This window comes from Mirounga angustirostris, unplaced genomic scaffold (genome assembly GCF_029215605.1).
Source record: "Mirounga angustirostris isolate CCGP_5_RB_7025 unplaced genomic scaffold, mMirAng1.0.hap1 SCAF_14, whole genome shotgun sequence".
In the NCBI taxonomy this organism is placed as follows: Eukaryota; Metazoa; Chordata; class Mammalia; order Carnivora; family Phocidae; genus Mirounga; species Mirounga angustirostris.
This window is the reverse complement of record NW_026991722.1, coordinates 74130158-74152626: the sequence shown is the minus strand read 5'-3', so window position 1 is coordinate 74152626 and position 22469 is coordinate 74130158. Positions and strand designations below refer to the sequence as shown.

The 22469-nt window shown below is 50.1% G+C and overlaps 1 protein-coding gene across 2 annotated transcripts in view; it reads left to right on the top strand.

Annotated features, from left to right (window-relative positions):
- Positions 1 to 22469, top strand: part of TMEM120B (transmembrane protein 120B) — a 43702-nt gene that overhangs the window by 17411 nt on the left and 3822 nt on the right. Inside the window, exons 2-11 of one of the 2 annotated variants that reach the window (XM_045887714.3) lie at positions 246 to 364; positions 2086 to 2202; positions 5085 to 5144; positions 5803 to 5898; positions 11190 to 11279; positions 18156 to 18221; positions 18836 to 18897; positions 20143 to 20235; positions 21744 to 21808; positions 22179 to 22247. In XM_045887714.3, coding sequence (XP_045743670.1) covers positions 246 to 364; positions 2086 to 2202; positions 5085 to 5144; positions 5803 to 5898; positions 11190 to 11279; positions 18156 to 18221; positions 18836 to 18897; positions 20143 to 20235; positions 21744 to 21808; positions 22179 to 22247 — 837 coding nt within the window. The remainder of the gene's footprint in view (positions 1 to 245; positions 365 to 2085; positions 2203 to 5084; positions 5145 to 5802; positions 5899 to 11189; positions 11280 to 18155; positions 18222 to 18835; positions 18898 to 20142; positions 20236 to 21743; positions 21809 to 22178; positions 22248 to 22469) is intronic. The other variant, XM_054510535.2, reaches the window with a different exon arrangement.

Genomic DNA, 22469 nt, shown 5'->3' with positions numbered 1-22469 from the left:
ATATTTGGTTGCTGTTGCTATTAGGAAGGATGGAACCTGGGTAGGAAAAAAACATTAGTTCCGTACATAAGCACCGTGCCATGCTGCCTTCCTGAATTCCAGTCCTGGTTGTCTAAGCCACATCTTTAGTAGTAGTAGTTGCATCATCTTAGCTGTCAGACTGACTTGCACAGTCACATCCAACTATGAAAAGCGACCCATTCACATTCTCCCATACACCCCGCTTGGGCTCCTCCATCCCTCAGGAAACCCACAGGATCTACAAGCAGAAGCTGGAGGAGCTGACCTCACTCCAGACTTTGTGTAGCAGCTCCATCAACAAGCAGAAGACGCGCCTGAAGGACTTGAAGCATACACTCCAGAGGTAGGCGAGGCTACAGCTCCCTGGGTTTTAAGAGACAGAAACCCAACTCAAAGCTGGCTTAAGCAGAGAATGGAAATTTTAATGGAAAAAAACCAGGAGTAGCTTCAGACATCACTGGATCCAGGGGTCAAAAGGTGTTTTTAGGAATCTGTTTGTTTTTTTTCTCCGCCCCTTCTAAATTCTGCTGTCCTCTAGATTGGCTTCACCCTCAGGCTGACTGTCCCCTTCTGGTCACCGAGATGGCCACCAGCAGTGCCAGACAAATATCTTCCGGACTTACATCCTCCAGCCTTCCTTCCTATTGGTTTAGTTCCACTGACAGAATAACTTGTTTTTCAGTACAAGTTCTGGGTGTGATCCTAATTGGTGGGTATTGGTCACATGGTTATTTGTGAACCAATCACTGAGACTCTGGTTAGGCAAGGCTAGGTCATATGCTTAGTTTTTGGACCTGGGGGATGGGACAGCCTTACTGGAACTATATGGAGGGGGAAAGAGGATGAGAGGTAGTTTCCCAGAGGAAAGTTGTTATAGGTCTTTGGTGTAGGTGGTAGGAAGTCTGGCATCCCCAGGGGGAAATACTTAAGCTCACGACTTTGTTCAGTTCTTGAGGCCAAGATCATAAGTTCACCTCCCAATCCTCATGTCTTCAGGGTTTGGAAAGTGCTCTCATCCCCTATAGGTAGAAGGAGTCCAGTGGATGCTGTGACCCCAGGCAGGCAAGGAGACCGAGGCTCTGAGTGGCTTATCCCAGTTGACTTAGCTAAGTCTCCATACCATAGTGTGTAACTCCTGGTCAATTCTTCCCTTCCCTTGTGGACAATTTCTGCAAACGTTACTGATTATATCCCTAACCTTGGCTGGCCATTTTGGAAATGGAGGTCCATTAGTCATGGGGTAAGAGTGTGGATGGTTCCACGTAATGACATCGCCACTCTTGGAAAAACACATCTTACTGATGGTAAGACTCAACAGTCTTTATCAGTCTAGGATTTTTCAACCCTGGCACTGTTGATAATTCTGCTGCAGGGTCTGTCCTGTGCATTCTAGGATGTTTAGCAGCATCCTTGGCCTCTATCCCCTAGATGCCAGTAGGACCTTCCACCCCCTGTTTGACAAATAAAATGTTCCTAGATGTTGCCAAGTGTCCCCAGTTGAGAACCAATGGGTTAGAAGGTTGACCCATAGAAGACACACCTACTATTCTGAGAGGGTGTCCACTGGCTTGTTTTTCTAGTTTTGAGAGTTAAATATCACCAAGGAAAAACAGACAGTGATCGATCAGTTGGCTGCCAATACTTTTAAAGGCACTTTCCTGTCTGCCCTTCTAGTAATCTTCAGTCTCTTCTTTTAGAAGAGTAAGAAGCATGGTATTGCCTGTAGAAGTCCATTGAGCTCATACTGTGTATCAAGGATCATTCTAAATGTGTTACATTTAGTGTACTCACTTAATCCTCACAACAGTATTGTCCATGAGGTAGGCCTGATGCTACCCCTGTTTTTCAGGTATGGAAAATAAGGCAAAGTGGTGAAAGGACTTTCCCAAGGTCACAAGGCTAGCAGGGACCCAGTGTCAAACCCACAGGGTGCAGAGGGAGAATTGAGGTTGCAAGAAGCATTGAGATAGAAAGTTGGGAGGGCAGTGCCCCGAGCTCCCAGATTCTTCCTCCAGTCTGAGTAACACCCCTGCTTCTCCTATGCCCGCACCTCTGACCAAACAGGTACAAGAACCATGCCAGTCGGGAGGAGGCAGAGCTCATTCAGCAGATGAGTGCCAACATCAAGGAGCGGCAGAACATCTTCTTCGACATGGAGGCCTACCTGCCCAAGAAGAATGGGTAGGAGCTGGAAACCTAGCGCACCCCTGCTGCAGGCAGACGCCCAGGCCTAGAGGGCCTGGTCTGTGTGACTCCCACCTCCCTGCTGGGGCTTGAGGTTGAGGGGAAAGGAGGGAAGCAAGGGCAGGAAAGAGAAGGAGGCTTCCTCATACGTTCCTCCATGGAACAGGAGGTTGATCTCAGCGTGACCTTCCTGGGAGGGCTTGTGCAAGGAACCAGATACAAGATCTGGTTTCCAGCACCTGCCGCATGCCTGGTGCCACCCGAGGTTAAGAGGAAAGGTGTTTTCTCCCAAAGAACAAACATTGATTTATTTTATTTTTATTTTAAATTCCAGTATAGTTAACAGACAGTATTGTATTAGTTTCAGGTGTACAGTAGGCTGATTCAGCACCTCCATACATCACCCAGTGCTCATCACAACAAAGCCCTCCTTCATCCCCATCATCTAGCTCACCTGTCCCTTCACCCCCTCCCCTCTGGTAACCATGAGTTTGTTCTCTGTAGTTAAGAGTCTGTCTCTTGGTTTCTCTCTCTGTCTCTCTCGTTTTCCTTTGAGAACAAACATTTATTGAGTGCCTGCTGTATGCCTAGCATTGTGCTGGGGGCTCTTGAATTGTCTACAGCTTGGTGAGTCAGACCCAGGTGTCCAAATTCTACAAGGTTCAAAGCCATTAGGGGGTGTTTTGCTCAGGTGGCTCAGCCCAGGTTTGGATGTGAACACTCTGACTCCAGAGCTTAAAGGTGCAAATGTTGCTGTGGGTCTGGCTGGATCCTGCTGCTCAAATGATACTGTTAGGCTCGGTCTCTCAGTGAGCTTTCCTTTTACTTCCCTGGCCATGTGTGTCTTGTTCTTAGGGAGACTTTCTCTACAAGCTGGCCCCGGGAGCTCTGGGTTTGCCTTCTGCCGGCTTAACAATTCCAGTAGAGAAAGCCTCTTTGTTTCTTCGTAGTTCTGGGAAAAGTTCCCAGGACTGAGTCTCATTGGCCTGTGACCAGTGTGTCACATGACCATTATTGACCCAATCAGGAGGATGCAGTGCTTTGATTGGCTAAGCCTGGGTCATGTGCCTTACCCTAGGACCTGAGGGGAAAAGAGATTCTCTGAAGGAAAATGGCCCTGCTCTTTCAGGAAGTGGGGACTGTATCTAGCCCAAAAAAAATAGGTAATTCTTTTTACACCTCTACTCCAGTTGCACCAGACCAGAAATGCCCCTAGAATTTATTCAGAGCTAGAAAGAAGACTTTTTTGTTTGCTTTCCTCCTCTCAACCTTCTACTCATCCTTCAAAGCCCAGTTCAAATGTTAGCAACTCAGTGAAGCCTTTCCAAAACCCCTCTCCCTCTGTGGAATTAAACCCTTCCTCCCCCAGATTTCATAACCCTTTACTTGCACCTTTGTTAGTGATGTTAGAGTACAGACTATCGTAACAAAAGCCCAACAATACAGGGGCTCAGACAAGGGGGAGGTTTCTCTTCTCATACACAGCAGTCCAGAGGTGAGTGAACCAAGAGCGGAGGGCTCATGGGGTCATCTAGGGACTCAGGGTCCTTCCAACTCCCAACTTGTTGCTTCACCACCCTTCAGGGAGTTGTCCTCATCTGCATGGCCAAAGCTGGCTCATACTGTCACATCGGCCGGAAGTGGAGGGCAAGCAGATACCTTTTTTTTTTTTTAATTTTTTTTTTTTTTTAAGACTTTATTTATTTGCGAGAGAGAGAATGAGAGACAGAGAGCCTGAGAGGGAGGAGGGTCAGAGGGAGAAGCAGACTCCCCGCCGAGCAGGGAGCCCGATGCGGGACTCGATCCCGGGACTCCAGGATCATGACCTGAGCCGAAGGCAGTCGCTTAACCAACTGAGCCACCCAGGCACCCAAGCAGATACCTTTTTACCAAAAAAAAAAAGTTTGCCATTTCCCAGTGAAGCCAAAAACACACATATTCTATAATCCAGAAATTCCACTCCTGTCTGTGTAGCCAATGGAAATGAGTGCTTCTGCCCTCCAATAGACATGTGTAAGAATGTCGACAGCAAAGAATCCAGACTCAAAAGGCCCCATGTTGCATGAGTCTTTTTGTATGAAATGTCCAGAATAGGCAAATCCATAGATGTAGAGTAGATTAGTGGTTGGCAGGTGCTGGGGGGAGGGAGGAAAGGGAGTGACTGACTGCTGGTGGGTATGTGCTCTATTTTGAGATGATGAAAATGTTCTAGAGTTAAGTAATGGTTGTACAACGTTGTGAATATACTGGAAACCATGAAGTTGGATACTCGAAAAGGGTGATGTTATGGGGGCGCCTGGCTGGCTCAGTCGGAAGAGCATGTGACTTTTCATCCCAGGGTCGTTAGTTCGAACCCCACGTGGGGTGTAGAGATCACTTAAATAAATAAATAAAACTTTAAAAAAAAAAGGGTGATGTTATGGTATGTGAATTACATCTCAGTTAAAAAAAAGAATGTTCACAGCAGAAAGAAGCCAGGCACAAAATATACCGTTAGGTATACCTGTAAATATATTGAAGGTTTTACTTCAGTTTCAAAAAGAACCCTTTTTAAATTGACCTAGAGATTGTACACATGCCTTCACCTCATTGGCTGGAATTTAGTCACATGCTCACATTAGCTGCAAGGGAGCCTGGGAAATATGGTCTCTAAGCCAGCTAAAATGGGGGGAAATGGGTTAGTCATGACTGTCATGGGTCACATTGTTTCATTCTCTAGTTAGTCATTATTCTCCATGTGAGAATTTTACTGCTGAGTTTAGCACCCTGTTTTCTAATATCAGTGCTCAATGCATGCTTATTGTTTGAATGTTTTTGGTTGGGGCCCACTCCAGGGCTGGTAAGGAACGAGTCAGCCCTCACAGATACTTTCCTTCCAGGCTCTACTTAAATCTCGTCCTTGGCAATGTGAATGTGACCCTTCTCAGCAACCAGGCCAAGTAAGTATCTCTGACTCCCACCTGGCTTTAGGGAATCCAGGCATCTTGCTCTTCCAACTCAGGAGAAATGAACCTAGCTAGAATTTTTGCATAAATAAAACAAATTAATAGTTGGGGCTCTGGCTCTTCGTCTTTCTGACACGTTCCTTCTCAGTGGAGGCCACCCTGGGAGGGTTCCTTCTTTTCATGCAGTCAGTACGTTGGGGGAACAGAACTGCCACTTTCCCATGAGAAACAGCCCCTGCTCCATTCCACTGCTTCCGGGAAGTGGGCAGTTCTTCCGGGAAGTGGGCAGTACTGTCCACCTGAAATCAGTCCCAGGGGCAGTAGAGCGTGGTGTTTCTGCTGCAGTAGCTGGTTAGGGAGGAGCACTTCTCCACCCCCTGCGCATCCCCATCACCAGCCCAGAGACCTACACCAGGAGCCCAGGGACGTGGGAAGCTTTGCACATCGGTCCTCTTTCTCTAATTGATCATCACCATTAATTCAAGGCCAGAGCTTTCCTTTAGTGGGATCAGAAGGTTCTTGTGGGCAGTGGCTGGTGGTAGGTGAAGGATCTGATGGGGCTGAGGATTCTATCCCCAGATGGGATATAGTTATATTACTATAACTATAGTAATAGTTATGTGACCTTTCCTGGGGGTGTCTGTCCCCGCAGATTTGCTTACAAGGATGAGTATGAGAAGTTCAAGCTCTACCTGACCATCATCCTGCTCCTGGGCGCTGTGGCGTGTCGATTTGTCCTTCACTACAGGTAACAGGAAGTGTGGTGGTGTGTGTCGGCATGGGGGGGGGTCCTCTCCTGCCTCTGCAATGTTTGGTAGGTTGTAGGTAGAGAAGAGCCTTTTCTCATGCGAAATAGCAGTCCCGTCCACTCGACATCCATCCAACAAATATCTACTGAACAGCTACTGGAGAGACCTTATAACTAGTAGTTAGGAAAGAGCCCAATGGCACACCCACACAATAGAATATTATTCCAATAATAAATAGGAATAAAGCAGTGACACATACTACAACATGGATTCTGAAAACATTATGTTCGGTGAAAGAAGTTAGTCACAAAAGGCCACATATTGTATGATTCCACTTATACGAAACATCCAGAACAGGCAACTCTGTAGAGACAGAAAGCAGATTAGTGGTCAGGAGCTGGGTGGAGGGGAGGTGGGGGTGGGTCCTGTTGATGGGGATGGGGTTTCTTTTGGAGTGAGGAGAATGTTCCAGAATTAGATAGAGGTGATGAATGTACAGCTCTGTGAATACATTAAAAAGTAATGAGTTATACTCTTTGAAAGGATGAATTTTCTGGTATGTGAATTATATATCAATTATAAAAAGAGAAAGAAAGAGAAAGCAAGAAAAAAGGAAAGGAAGAAGGGAAGGAAGAAAAGAAAGAAAGATCACAGACTGCCTGGGTTTGAATCCTGGCTTTGGGACTAACTGGCTGTTACCATGAGCACGTTCCCTCAGGGAGCCTCAGTCTCTCCATCTGTAAAATGAGGGTGACACCAGGCTTTGCTAACAGTGCGTGTGGAGGGCTCTGCCCAGCGCCTGACACCAGCATCAGCCCCTGCTTTTGGAGCAAGAGGGGGCCACGCGGCTCTGAGAGGCTGAGGCCAGTGGGCTCAGGCTGCCTTGCCTCAGGGGGTTTCGTTTCCCCCCCTGGCACTGGGTTTGGGGCCCTGAGGGGAGGCAGCCGGGTACAGCTTGGGCATGTGGCCGGTGTGTCAGGGGTTTATCTCCTGGCAGGTGTTTGCCTGGGAGTCCAGTTTCTGGTCTGGCCACTCGAATGTCCAGACAGAGAAAGGCCCTTTTAGGTCCTGGGCCCGTGCCTGCCTGCTGCCTCGGGCCTGGCCTGTTTCCCCAGAGGGCAGAGCCTGCACACTGCCTGCTCACATGCCTCTCTGGAAGGGATAGACGTTCTGGATGTGCAACCAGATTCCCTTGCGCTGGGACATCTTGGGCCCTCAGGGGGCAAACCTGTGGTGTGTTCTAGTTCTAGTGTGTCAAGTTCTAAAGTTCAGCGACGGCCTGGGTCTTTCAATTTCTCCCCATCCCTTTCTGTATTTATTTCCCGGGGCAGTTGTAACAAAGCACCACGAACTGGATGGCTTGGAACAACAGAAATCTATTTTCTCACAGTTCTAGAGGCCAGAAGTCTGAAATCAAGGTGTTGGTGGGACCATGCTCCCTCTGAAGGCCCTAGGGGAGGATCCGGCCTTGCCTCCTCCAGCCTCCAGGGTGTTCCTTGGTGTTTGTTCCTTGGCGTTCCTTGGCTTAAAGCTGTTTCCCTCCAGTCTCACTCAGCCTCCTGTGCCTTCATCTTGTCAAGTAGCCTCCTGCCGCATGTGTCCCTGTGTTTCTCTCATGGCCTTCTTAGGAGGACACCAGTCTTTGGGTTTAGGGCCCACCCTAACCTGGTATGACCTTATCTTAACTAATTAAATTTGCAAAGACCCTATTTTCAAATAAGGTCATATTCTGAGGCCCTGGGTGGACATGAATTTTGAGGGAACACTAGTATACCTTCTATGGGTTAAAAATAGGACAGGGGAAGGGGGCTGGACGGGCAGCTCATCTCCGTTCTGCCTTCAGGGAAGTTTGCCCTGCTGTTTGACCTTGGGCAAATGGTCTAACCTCTCCCCACCTGGGTTTCTTCACACACAAAACGAGGATAACGAGAGCTACTTGGTAGGATGGCTCAGAGAACCAGATAGGTTCTATTTGCTGTGTTTAGAGTAGTGCCTGGCACGTAAGTGCCATCTGAGTGTGAGCAGTTGTGATTGCTGCCACCATTTTGGGCTGGGCAGGCTGGAAGAGACCACAGCTTAATATCCAGTGCATCCACAGAGCAGGATTCTCTTTCCTTACTCTTGCCCCCTTGGCATGGTTTCCTTGCTGGGTGCCCCACCGAAAGGCCCTTCTCTGGTGCCTGTAAGTCTGGAGCTGGGAATGGCCAATGTCCGTCAGAACCAAGGGTTCTAGGTCCAGCTCTGCCACTCACAGATTGTGTGACCTTGAGTCGAGCCCTTGCTCTCTCTGTGTCTGCTTCCTCATCTTCCCCATGGCCAGAAGACATCTGCCCATGCTGCCTGGTCCTCGGGAAGCTTCGGTGAGGCTGCTGGAGAGTGTGATGCCTCTTTCTTCTGCCTTCAGGCCAGGAGGCTGTGTCTAGTTAGGATTGTCCTCTATCAGGATTGGGTTTTGAAGCTGCAGGGAAACGGGGGTTGGAGTTAAGCTTAGGTTAGTTGGGCTTCGGTTTGGATCTCACTCCTGGGCAGCTCACTTCCCCTCTCTGGGCCTCAGTATCCTCATCTGTAAAATGGGAAGTTGTCCTATCTTGGTGTGTGTTCCCCCAGAGGCAACCCCCAAGACAAGCATTTGAGTGCCCGCAGTTTCTTTGGGAGGTCATCCCAAGAAACATTGGTAGGGGAATGGGAAGTGAGACAGGAGGGGCTCCCCTGTACATATCCGGAGAACTGGGAGACAGCATGGAACATGCCTCAGTTACCCACTAGAGGGGCGAGGGAGCAAGGGTATTTATCTTCCAACTGCTGTTGGTCAGGGGAGCTGAGGACTGCTTCCAGAGGGCATAAATTCCCCTCCCTGCTGCCCTGCCTCTCGCACCAGCAGAATGAGCTCTGGAGGCCTGAGAACTCCAGGCATGCCAGGAATGGCGGGGTCTGGCGTCGGGAGTTATGCAGACGGGCACAGATGTGGAAAGCGCACCTGCCACAGGAAGCAATCCTGTAGGGTTGTTCCGAGGACTCAGAGAGATCGTCCACGTAAAATGCCTGCAGCATTGCAAGTTCCCAGTAATTAGAGCTGGCCTGGCACGGCCTGAGTCACGGTGCCCGAAGAGGTTCGTGTTCTAATCCCCAGAACCTGCGAATGTGTGGACTTCTTTGGCAAAACGCCTCTGCAGATAGATTAAGTGAAGGAACTTGAGAAGAGATCATCCTGGAGTTGGGAGGGTCAGAGTCAGAGAAGGAAACATGATGCCACGAAACAAGGAACACAGGCGCCTCTAGAAGCTGGAGCAGGTCAGCAAGTGGATTCTCCCGAGAGCCTCCAGAAGGAGCCCAGTCCCGCCGGCCCATTTCAGCCTTCCGAGCTCCAGACTGTAAGAGAATAAATGCACGTTGCTTTCAGCCACTAAGTTTGTGGTCTGTTGTTCCAGCAGCAGGGAGCTCATATACCCCGGCAGAGATGGCTGAGGCTGGTACCTCAAGCATGTCCCTAAAGTGCTGGGGCCATAAAACTTTCTTTTTCTTCCCCTCTTTACGGATCAGATGTCGGAAAGGACCAATGAAAAACATCCTGGTCGGGGTGCCTGGGTGGCTTAGTCGTTGGGCGTCTGCCTTCGGCTCAGGTCATGATTCCAGGTCCTGGGATCGAGCCCCACATCGGGCTCCCTGCTCGGCAGGAAGTCTGCTTCTCCCTCTCCCACTCCCACTGCTTGTATTCCCTCTCTTGCTGTGTCTCTCTCTGTCAAATAAGTAAATAAAATCTTTAAAAAAAAAAAAAGAAAAACATCCTGGTCACCACGACTCGCAACTGGGCCTGCCTCCCATCTGGAGGTGAGCTCAGAAGTCGGTGTCTGAGTGACCCTCTGCCCTGGGGAGGCCGTCCCCACCCCAGCACCCCATTCAAGTCAAGTAGGCCTTTGATTTCCTCAGAACTAAGCGTCTGAGACTCATTTCTCAGGCTTTGGATCCTCTGTGATACTTGCCAGAATTCCAACAGGGAATGCAGGTAACCCTTCCTATGCCCCAGGTGCCTCCTGTGGTAAACTCAGCGGATGCTCACAGCAGCTTACACGGGGGCTGTTATCACTCATCACTCTCCCCATTTCAGCACGGGAGGTGATCGCGTGGGAGAATCACTGACTTGCCCCTGGTCCCACAGCTGGGAAGAGGCAGAGCTGGGATTTGGACTCAGGCCCTGTGCTTCCAGTCTGTTCCTGGCCCTCCCAGGGCGATGGTTCCTGGCCCTCTGCAGGCGATGGTTCAAGAGGGCTTGGGGTTGAAAGTCTGTCATCTGTGACCACAAAACAGGGTCACATAGCTTAAAAGACAACCTTCTAACTTCAGCCCTTACTGTTCGAGTCACACCCTTCCATTTCCCTCCCAGGGTTATCATGGTTGTCCCAGTTCAGAGATGGAGACGGAGGAGACGGGGTGTTCTCCGTCCCGGTGCAGACGGATAGCGCCCCGCACAGTGCTGAATGCATCTGTATGGCGCTGGGAAGTACAGAGGCGCTTCCCTTTGGGGGGGAAGCTAGAGCCTCCATTAGAGTCCGCGGCAGGAGAGGCTTCCGAGGGGCTGTCTGTCGTAGGCTCTGTCCCGGGATCCTTCACCCAACCATATTCAGGTGGGGGGTCAGCCTTCGAATCTCAGAGACAGCAAAGCTGAGGCCAGGGAGGTCTCTGACGAGGTCACACGCCGCATGTCTGCCAGCTTTCTGCTCTGACCAGGGTACATCAACAGCTCTAGCCCCTCTGTCCTGTCCTAAGGCCTCTGTGCCCGGCTCTGGGCCGCGGGGACCGTAGAGGAGGCCGGGAGTTCTTCATTCAGCTTACAGACAATTTGGGCCATAAGAATTTTTTTGTAAGTGCAACAAAGTTTATAGATCTTTTAAGGGGATGGAAGGAATTTGCGCTTTGACACTGTGGACAGTTTAAAATACTCAGTTTTCTACTTCAGGTCCTCCTGTTGCCCTTCCACCAAAAATGTTACATCAGACAGTAAGAATTTAGAAGGGAGAGAGGGTGTCGTAGGCCGGGCGCTCAGGGAAGGGGGCGAAACCTCAGCTAGAGCCCTTAAAGGCAAGCAGGATTCTGGTAGAAAGGTGAGGAGGGGACAGGCAGACTAGGTGGCGGCCATGCTTCCTCTCTCTTCCCAGGGATCAGCGGTGTTCCCAGAGGCAGCCTGTGGGGGGCGGCCCTCATCCGTGTTTGCTGTTCTATTGCCCTGTGGGTGGGAGAGCCGTCCCAGGTTCTCATGCGTGCGCTCCTCCCCGGGGCTGTTTCTTTCCACCAGGGTGACGGACGAAGTTTTTAACTTCCTGCTGGTGTGGTATTACTGCACCCTGACAATTCGGGAGAGTATTCTCATCAGCAATGGCTCAAGGTAATTGGGGGCCCAGCTTTGTGGGGGGGCGTTGGGGGAGCCAAAGGGAGATCAGTCATGGAAGGGGATGCAGATGAGGGCTGTCACCCTCAGCCTGTATTCCCTTCCTCCGTGGAGGGGGAGGGGTGTCCCTGACTGTTCAGAGCCAGGGAGGAGGAAAACTGGGTCTCCTGCTGCGGTGTCACCTCCTGTGGTCAGTCTCCTGCTTACCAAAAACTCTAACTCAAAAAGGTTTAACACAACAGGAAATTTGTTTTTTCCTATCAAAGAACAGGTCCGTTGGTGCTGACTTCAGGTCAGGCTTAATCCAGGTGCTTAGACAATGGCACCAGGACCCACTTTTTCTCCACCCCTCACCTCTGCCTTCTGTGCTGTCTTCATTCTCAGGCTCCATGCAGAGGCACCCCAGAGCTCCTAACTTTATTTCTAGCATTCCCAGCAAAATATGGCACCTTGCTGTTTTCCAAGAGTCTCACTGGGTCGCATTGGTACTTGCTGGATCATGTGCCTGTCTCTGAGCCAATCACTGGCCAGAGAATGCACAGCTGTGATTGGTCGGGCTTGAGCCTCATGTCCGCCCCTACAGGCTGTCAGTAGAAGCCCAGGGGCTGAGTGTCAGGAGGGCAGTGGGTGGGTCCCCAGAGGAAAATTGGGATACTGTCATAAGAGGGATGAATGGATTCTGGTGACAAGAGTGGATGATCCCCCACAGGGAGATGGGGAGGACGGAGGACATGTGGTGAGGGTCTTGGTTCAAACCTGCCCTGTTACTCCCGCAGTGCTGAGGAGGAAGACAGCCAGGCTGGGAGTGAGGGTTCCTGAGTTCTAGTCCCTCTGCTGTTCCTGCGCGGCTCTGGAGCCCTGGGCAACTGAAGTCCCCTCTCTGGGCTATTTCACAGTCCCCTGGGGGCGTGTGCCTCCGCGTTCCTGAGTGAATGGAGGCACAATTGGGGGTCCCCACCTCTGAGGGCCTGCAAATACGAGGAGCCCTGCTATTTTGTCATTCTCCTTCCTACGCCACCTGTCTCTGAGCTGAGAGTCTTGGGGCCCAGTTAAGACCACGATTTGCCACCTGCGGGACCCATTTTCCATAGGTCGGATTTCCTTTTTGGGGTAGCTGTTTCATCTCTGTGTACCATGCTTGTCCCTATTTTTCCCTGAAACGAAAGGTAATAACCTCCCAGCCCCTCCCTGCTTCCTCCTTCCTGGACGCTAGTAAGGAACTGTCATGAACTGTGTATTTAAGATTGGGGGTGTCTGCAAACCCCTGAATAATTTGCCACCTTTTCACTTTTCTGCCCAGTGGTCTCTTATGGCAGATCCCTGCCCTGCCGGGCCTTAACCTGAGGTAGAGCCCAGAGGTAAGGACCAGGGGCCCAGCGATTTTTAGGTATGCAGCCCCGTAGCATGTAGCCCGTTAGAAAAGATCAGTGTTTCTCAAACGGCACTCATTCTTGACCCATCCTCGCCATTTTTGCCTTTTCCATGTATCATCTGGATGATAATTCTCACATTTTAAAAATCAACCTCTCCTTTTTTTTTTTTAACTTAAGTAAATACTAGTTTATTTTAAAAGGAAATTTTATTTCATCACCGTACATGGAAAACCAGCATCAGTTGCAGGAAAGAGGAAGTAGTATAAAAATATCCTTTTGTTTTCCTTGTATAAGTATTGAAGTCAGTTATTCTTGCTTCCAGGAGGCTCTGAGCCTGAGGCCTGCTATCTCTGTGTGTGTACGTGTGTGTAAAAAGGGAGATTAGCGGACCTTGAGAGGCATTAAGGAGACTCTTTCCTCGACTTAATCAGGAGAATAAAGAACTGAACCAGTGACCTCTTGCCACATGGTTCAGTATCATCTAGTGTTACACTCGAGTGTCATCTAAAAGTTGGTGGTACCCACCGCATGCTTTGGGAAACACTGAAGTAGAAAATCTTACGAAATAAATAACATTCATCGTCTTTCTTAATTTTAGTGAATAGTATCTTTCTGCTTTTGGGTGTCGTTGGAGGGGAGCCAGGGTGGTAGGTAGTAGGGAAAGAGGGCCAGGGTAAGTGGCAAGGCCTCCTTGTTATGAACTCTCTTCTGTTCCCATGGGCTTGCTGTCAGCCTTACAGTTTCATCCTTCTGATGGACTCATTAAGAGTCTTCAGAGGCATGCTACATCTCTAACAGTCACTAACACTTAGAGTTACTCTGGTCAGCTCTTTATCTAGTGTAACAAGCTGTGGATGGGGGGTGGGTGGGTTACCAGAGGGAAGGGAACAGGACTGAGTGGAGGTCCCTGCAAGTGTGGGGCATACCAGGAAAGTGGGGAGGGGGACACGAAGGGGTAGAAGTGGGGTTCCAAAGCCAGGCTTCATTTGCGTAACACTTCAACTGGTATCTCAAGTTGAAATGAGATTTCATTTCACTGTTCCTCCATGCCTATCTATCTCCCTGCTCTGGCTTGGGGCAGGGGTTTGGATGTGGTGGGGGCTGGGGTCTGGAATGGGTGGGGTAGGCTTGGTGCTTTATCTTCTGGAATGAGTGGGAGCTGTAGCGCATTAGCTTAGTGCAATAAGCAAATCAAGTTCCCTTGCAAATCCTGCAAATGAGGGAAACTACTGGATAGGAGTAAACATGAAGGGGGAACAAGGCATACCTTGTCTAACTGCACTATGAAGATACTGTGTTGTTTTTTTTTTACAAATTGAAGGTCTCTGACAACCTTGTGTCGAGCAGGTCTATTGGCGCCATTTTCCCAACAGCATGTGCTCATTTTGTGTCTCTGTCACATTTTGGTAATTCTTGCAGTATTTCGAACTTCTTCATTATTATATTTGTTATAGTGGTCTGTGATCAGTGATTACAATTTGCTGAAAGCTCAGATGATGGTTAACATTTTTTTTGGCACTATATATATATATATATATTTTTTTTTTTAAAGATTTTATTTATTTAACAGAAACAGTGAGAGAGGGAACACAAGCAGGGGGAGTGGGAGAGGAAGAAGCAGGCTTAGCGACTGAGCCACCCAGGCGCCCCGTTTAGCACTATATTTTTAAATTAAGGTATGTACGTTGTTTTTCTAGAACTGCTATCTCATACTAACTTCAGAGGCACTGGAAAACCAAAAACTTCATTCGACTTGCTTTATTGCGACATTCGCTTTATTGCAGTGCCCTGAAAGTGAACCCACAATATCTCTGAAGTATGCCTGTATATCAACGATGGTTCAAGGAGGTGAAAAGGGCTCACACAGGGGCACCTGGGTGGCTCAGTCATTAAGCGTCTGCCTTCGGCTCAGGTCATGATCCCAGGGTCCTGGGATCGAGCCCCGCATCGGGCTCCCTGCTCGGCGGGGAGCCTGCTTCTCCCTCTCCCATTCCCCCTGCTTGTGTTCCCTCTCTCGCTGTGTCTCTCTGTCAAATAAATAAAATCTTAAAAAAAAGGGGGGGTGGGGCTCACACAATGCCAACAGCCCTCCTCCCTGATCTCTTACCCCCTGGAAGCACTGGCTTCCATCAGCCTAGACTAGGATCCCGCCAGATCGATAGTCTCACAGGAGAGAGCGCTTGCCTTCGCAGATCCAGTTTTTGTAATTTTGAGACAGATTTCTGATTGGCTCGGCTGAGGTCACATGCTTGTCCCTGAGCCAATCAGTGTGGCTGGGGGATGCAGAGCCCTGATAGGCTGGCTCCGAGTCACGTGCCCAGTTATATCACTCCGCTTCCCCCTCAGCCACCCAGATTGAGTGTGGGGATGATGAGGTGGTTCACCCAAAGAAAGGCCTGGCGTGCAACCAGAATGTGGGGGGTGGAGAGGGGGTGGGGTGATTGACAGAGAGGCAAAACAGCAGATGTCCTCTACAGTTAGTTCTGGGCCAGAATAAATAATGAATCAGGGATCGCGTTAGCTTTTCTGGCCAGCCAGCCCATGGGTGCCTGCTTCCAACTGGCTGTTATAGGGGACTTTGCTCAGATAAAGCCGTGTAGGGCTGTCCAGGAGGAAGGGAGCCTCAGTGTGGAAGCCATTCCCCCACCTGCCCACGTGACCCGGAGCTCAAAGCCGGAGACAGCCTGTGGTTGCTGGTGCCTGTGAGTGGTACCCACATGCAAACGTGGCCAAGGTGTCCTGAAAGAAGGGCCGTGGTATCCTCGGCACGATTCCCAGATACCAGGCCACGCTAGTCCTACACTGTGGCTGTGTGTGCACCACTCTTCATTGCGTATCTCCTGCCTGCTCATTAAAATGCCCATAGGCCCTGCAAGCTTTATTTCCGTGGCAAAGCAGGCCCAAAGAGTGACCACTAATGGGTCCAAGTTTCTTTTGGGGTGATAAAAAAATGTCCTAAAACTGATAGTGGTCATGGTTGTACAACTCTGCAAATATACTAAAAGCCGCTGATGTGTATACTTTAAATGGGGGAATTGTATGATATTTGAATTAAGTTACAGTAAAAGGATTGCATAAACACATGTGCACAAAACCAGCCCAGCACCCTGCAGTGTGCAGATGGATGAGGGGGCTCGAGAGCCATGCCAGGGAAGAAGCAATTTCTAGCCTTTCCTAGTGCCGCTGAGCTGTGCTTATTGGGGGCATCTGTCAGAGCTGGGCTCTGGGCACTATGAGCTGTGAAATGAAAAGCGGCTGCTCAGCCAGGCTTGCTGCACAGATCCCGCGTCTGGCTCTGGCCGCTCCCACGTGGGGAGGGGGCATTTGTCAGGGGGGCTTTGGGGAGTAGGACAGAGGAGCACGGCGTTTGCCAAAGCCCCAGGGCTTATGTGTGGCTGTGCAGAGAACTTGGGGGAAGTGATTGCAGAGAGGCTTCTTGGGTGCTCTTCAAGCTGAAGGTCTGAGGATGGGGCTAACTGCCTCTTCTGGCAGAAAATTAGAGCCAGGGGTCCTTGTAGACATTGACAGGCAACCCAGGGACATGGGGAGGGGGAGACTGGGATCAGAGAAGTGGGTGGATGTCTTACCCTGTCCCTCTATTGCTGGTGGCATCTAGACCAGCTGCTGCTTCATCAGCCACACCTCCTGGACATCATTTTAGCATTTATTGAGTGCCTACTGTTTACCGGGTGCTGTTAGTGCTAGGAATAAAGAGCCACGTAAAACCTTGTTCCTCACCATAACCCTTGAGGCATACACAGGCCATGCCGGAACCCCTAATTTATGTCCAGATTTATTGTGGGATTGCAAAGAGGAGAGATGAGTAAGATCCAGTCTCTGCTTGTGTGATGTCTGCATTCTGGTTGGAACCCACTTAGGACAATGCAAATTAAAACCTCAACAACACACCGATTTTCACCTAATAAGACTGGCAGAAATTTTAAAACTTGGAATCCAGTGCTGGTGAGGGCTTGGGGAACCCAGTTTCTACTGCCCAGTCGTTGGGATGAAGGAGCCCCACTGCTCCTAGGCTGTACTTGGCAAAGCAAATCGCTGCCACATTGTGTTCAGGTAACTGAGCTCCGAGACGGGGCTGGAGAAGGCCAGCAGAGGCCAGAGACAGACTCAAGGACTTTGAAGGGTAAAGGTTGGAGGGTCCAGCTTTCAGCGGAGGCTGGGATGCTGACACTGAGGAGCGGGTGACAACGAGGCTCCCTCCCCTGCAATGGAGTGACAGCCCTCAGTTGGGGGAGTACTGGGTTCTGAAACCAGGGTTCCCACAGCTTCTGGACTGGACACAGGAAGTCCAGGGCTGGGCAAGGGCCTGCTGTAGATGGAGGAACAGATGAGCCCGGGGGGTGTGGGCTCCCAGGGAGAAAGTGCGTCTGGGATGCTGAGATGCTGTGTGGGCAGTCTGGCATTTCTCTGTGTCCGTGTGGGGTAACGGAGGTAGCTGCAGCTCCGGGTGAGCATGAGTGTGTGTCTGTGTGTGCATGTGTGTGCATGCTGTGTTTATTCAACACACTTATTGAGCACCTGCTTTGAGCCAGGTGTCACAGATAACATCGATGAAGAACACAGACAAGATCCCTGCTCTCCTGATGTTTACGTGTGAGCGGGGAAGAGGGTTCAGAGAACAAAGGAAGGGGAAGAAATGAATAATTTCAGATAGTGGTAAGCACCATGAAGAAAATAAAACAGTAGTGTGACTCCGAGTGGGGCTGCCTGACTGTTTTCGATAAAGTAGCCGGAGAAGGCCTTTTGGAGGAGGTGACAGTTGGTCCAAAACTTGAATTTGGACCACGAGCCAGGCAGGCCAAGTTCTCGGAGCAGAGAGAACAGCAAGTCCAAAGGCCCCGCTGGTCTGCGTGGGCTGCCGTGACAAAATACCACAGGCTCGGGGGCTGGAACAATAGAAATCTATTTTCTCACGGTTCTGGAGGCTGGAAGTCCAAAATCAAGGTGCCAGCCCCACTGGTTTCTCCTGAGGCCTCTCCTCGGCCTGCAGATGCCACCGGATCTTCATGGGGCCTTTTTTCTTATGATCTCATTTAACCTTACTTACCTCTGTAAAGTTCCCATCTCCAAATACAGTCACATTCTAAGGTACTAGCCCTAAGGGGTTAGGACTACAACATAGGAATTCGGGGGGCACACAATTCAGCCCATAACAGGCCCTGAGGTAGCAATGGGCTTGGCAGGTTCAAGGCGAGGGCAGGGTGACAGGACTTCAAGTTGGGGTGCGGTGAGGGATGTGCTTTTAGGGTAGCAGGAAGCCCCTGGAGGCCCGTGTGCCTCTGTGGGCCTCATGGCTAATCTGCGGGTGGTTTATGTGTGATTGTGCGTCTCTGGAGGACAGAGGAAAGGGCGAAATCATGGCTTGGGTCTATGTCATGGCTGTTCTGGGGCCACAGAGTAGCCCATGCATACATAGTCTGGGAAGCAAGAACCACCCATTTCCCTCCCCACCTGAGCTCCCTTTCCTTCTCTTCTCTCCAAGAATTAAAGGCTGGTGGGTGTCTCACCACTATGTGTCCACGTTCCTCTCTGGAGTGATGCTGACCTGGTGAGTGTCTCATGGGGGCCCGTGAATGGGGAGCTGGCCGTGGGCGAGGGGGTGCCCTCGAGGCTCCTGGCCTGGGCTGACATTTGGGCCAAGAAGAAAAGGGTGAGCTTACAGCCAGGCCGCAGTCAGCTGGGAGGTTTCTGGGGATGTCCCATTGGCCCACCGGCTGGGATAGAGGTGACAGAGAGCAATGGACAGAAAGAGTACAAGGATGAGGGTCCAAAGGAGACAGATGGAGAGAGTGGGCATCAGCAAGAATTTAGGCTTCAGAATGATGATTACAGGCCCCCGTGCTTCTAGAATGGGCTTAAAGAAATGAAAGTAACTGGTCCAGCCCCAGGGGCACTTGTGCTAAGGAAGGGCAGAAATCAGGGACCTCCATTTCATTTTAAAAGCTTTTCTTCTCGGGGTGCCTGGCTGGCTCACTCCATGGAGCATGCAACTCTTGATCTCGGGGTCGTGAGTTTGAGCCCCACTTTGGGTGTAGAGATTACTTAAATAAATTTTTTTTTTTTAATAGCTTTTCTTCTCTCTTGGCTGGAATGGAGAGGGGCAGGGATGAATGTTTGTTTTCACAGCACACTTCACTTTTACTTTTCCCCACTTCTCTGCAGGCCCAACGGACTAATTTATCAGAAGTTTCGTAATCAGTTTTTAGCGTTTTCCATTTTTCAGAGTGAGTGCCTCTTGCCTCAATTTGGGGGAGGGGGCATGTTTCCCTGGGCTTTCACTGATGGAGGCCCCTGTCATCCCTCCTCCTTTGTGAGGGGTGTGTCTAGTGTGGAAGGGAGCTTGGGGCAGGGGAGGGTCCCAGAAATCCAGCAAAGAGCTGCCTGCCCCCAGATCACCGCCCAGCCCTGGGGGAGGGGCAGCCTGATCACCCCCACCGCCAGGAGGCCCCATCACTGCCTTTTCTTTCCCATGTCACAGCTGGGGACCAATGGTGACTTTTGGGAACTGAGTAGTGTTGGGGGCACTACCTCAAAATGGAAATAGAGCATATGTTCTTTTTCTCATTTAAGAATAGCTCTGGATTGGGGCTCCTGACTGGCTTAGTCGGTAGAGCAAGCAACTCTTGATCTTGGGGTTGTAAGTTCAAGCCCCACATTGGGTGTAGAGGTTGCTTAAAAATAAAATCTTAAAAAAAAAAAAGTAATAATAGCTCTGGATTTATATACCGTGAACTGGTCCTAGGGGTCCCCTCTGAGAAGGGGGAGCTTGGATAGTTGGGGATAAGGACAGAGAGAGAGTTTTTTTACCAAGTACTTGTTTGTTCCCTTTGAATTTTGTGTGCATATTACTGATTCAAAAAATAAAATTTTTAAATAAAACCCTGCCAACAAATACAAATCTCTAATGCCAAGAATGAAAATTATATATAATCTCACCCTTAGGGGTGATCACTGTTAATAGATCTATGTCCTTTCAGTTTGATTCATATATACGTACATACTGCATTATGTAGTCTATAAATATGGGATCACTTTGTACAAATAGCTTTGCTTACAATCTGTTTATTTTTCTTTTAACAATAATGATGGGTATTTTTCTATGTCAATACACAGAATTCTACCTGCTCATTTTTAGTAACTACTAAGTATCCCATTGTATGAAAGTGTCTCTTGCTGTCTTGGCATTACACACAGCTCCCCGCATGGTGCCACCATCCCAGCAAGCATCTGCTCTAGAAGTTTCTAATCTCATTGCTGTTTAGTTGGGTCTTCAGATAACCTACTCTCGTTGTATTCTGGATAAGGGATAAAGTGGGTTCAGGCTGAAGAGTGTGTGTATGTGTGTGTGTGTGTGTGTGTGTGTTGGGGTGAGAGAGGGTTGCCCTCTGGGCCGTGAAGACCCCTGGGTCTGCGCGGAGGTGGCGCCCAGTCCTCCAGGCCCTGAGCCAGGCGCTGTGCTCCCCCTGCAGGCTGTGTCCAGTTCCTGCAATATTATTACCAGAGGGGCTGCCTCTACAGACTTCGTGCCCTGGGGGAGAGGAATCATCTGGACCTCACCGTGGGTGAGTAACCCAGCCTGGGGAGGGGAGGGGAGGTGGGGGACAAGTACCGGCCCCTCCCTGCTCCCCCAGACCTCACTGCTAACTCCCTACACTGGGAGAATGAGCCAGTAAGAACATACAAGACCTACCACACACAAAGCCAGGGCTGCAGGCCTCTACCTAAGTTGCTTTTCATAATTCATCGTGGATTCTGTTTCAGCCAACAAGCTTGAGGCCAGCTGTGAGCCAGGCCTCGATGCTGGCTTCTGTTTTATCCTTTTTCAATGTCTATTTTTTTGGTCTGTGTTTTATAATACACATAATTATATATGCATAAATATATATGCATGTTGTGCGTGTATAACTTAATATAGGGGCGCTGGGGTGGCTCAGTCTGTTAAGCATCTGACTCTTGATCTCAGCTCAGTTCTTGATCTTAGGGTCATGAGTTCAAGCCTCGAGTTGGGCTCTATGCTGGGCGTGGAGCCTACTTAAAAAAATAATAATATGGCTACGTATAAATATGTATAGATACATACATGTATATACATTGGGAATGTGTGCTTAACTATTTTTAATTTATATATATGTATACATATATATATATTTTTTTTTTTAGAGAGAGAGAGAGCAAGAGAACGTGGTGGGGAGGGTCAGAGGGAGAGAGAGAAAATCTTTTTTTTTTAAAGATTTTATTTATTTTACTTGACAGAGAGAGACACAGAGAGAGAGGGAACACAAGCAGTGGGGAGTGGGAGAGGGAGAAGCAGGCTTCCTGAGGAGTAGGGGGCCCGATGCGGGGCTCGATCCCGGGACCCTGAGATCATGACCTGAGCCGAAGGCAGACGCTTAACGACTGAGCCACCCAGGCGCCCCAAGGAGAGAGAAAATCTTGAGCAGGCTGCGCCCTCAGCTTGGAGCCCGACTTGGGGTTCAATCTCAAGACCCCGAGATCATGACCTGAGCCGAAATCAAGAGTCGGACACTTAACCGACTAAGCCACCCAAGTACCCCTGTGCTTAACTTTTTTTAACTCATGGGTCAAGCGCCCAGTCAGAAGAGCTTGGAGAGCTCTTGTCTCAACTTTCACAGGAAACTAATAAAATTCTGCCATCTTTTGAGATGGTCATTTCTACTGAATTACTCTGCAAAGTAGGCCCTACTTTGTCAAGACTCAATTGAATTGATACGTGCAAAAGTCCATTATAAAAAGCAAAATCCCATGCAAATTAAAGACATTATTAACAACCAGTGCCAGGCACGTCAGCTTTCTGTAACTGTTGTCAAGCCCTATGAGTTCGTGGTGACTTGAGGCGTGAGAGCAGTCAGGGCCCGTGACAGGTGTTGTGCATGCTCTCTGGGTGATCTTCAGAGTTGAGTGCTCACCCACTGATGATAGGTGAGGCTGTCCCCCCTGCCCCATGTGGCTAATCTCGGGGGACTGGCATGGCTAGGCAGTGGACACTTGGTGGGGCGGTGGGGGCACCTGAACCCCCTCCCACTGGCCCTTTGCTTCCTCCTCTCCACAGAAGGATTCCAGTCCTGGATGTGGCGGGGCCTCACCTTCCTCCTGCCTTTCCTGTTCTGTGGTCATGTGAGTCCCCTGGAGTTTGTGGGGATCCCCTGTTCTGGGCTGACCCCTGGGAACAAAAGGTCTTCAGGCCTCTCCTCATTCACCAGCCATCCCTGAGCTGGGCCCCACGGGGTCCGGGGGCAGAGACGGCCCCTCGGCCCTGGGACACCAAAGGCAGGAGCCGGAAGTGGCCCGTAGCACCAGCATGCAGAACCCCAGATCTCCAGGCTGCTCTGGCCTAGGGTGCCCCAGTTTCATTTTAGGGGGCTCTCAGTGTCTTAGGACAGTGGATACCAGAAGCTGGGGGGCCTGGTCCACTCCCGGGGCTTCCTCACGTGGGTCTCCGGGGGAATCAGTTGGAGTAAGTGGTGCCTGCCTCCCCTCTTTCCAGTTCTGGCAGCTCTACAATGCCGTCACGTTGTTTGAGTTCTCCAGCCACGAGGAATGCAGAGAATGGCAGGTATGGTGGTGTGTGTGTGTGTGTGCTTGTGCTTGTGCCTGTGGTGCAGGCGGGGGGTCCTGGGGAGAGCTGGGCCAGCTTGGAGAGAAGTCTTTCCTCAACCACCCGTTTACTCCCCACCATGGGGCCCAGTGCCCAGAGCTCCCGGCTACTGGGGCCTGGGAGACTGTGGCAGGGAATTCGGGAAGCCAGGGAGCCCCTAAGTGGTCTGAGAACCCTACT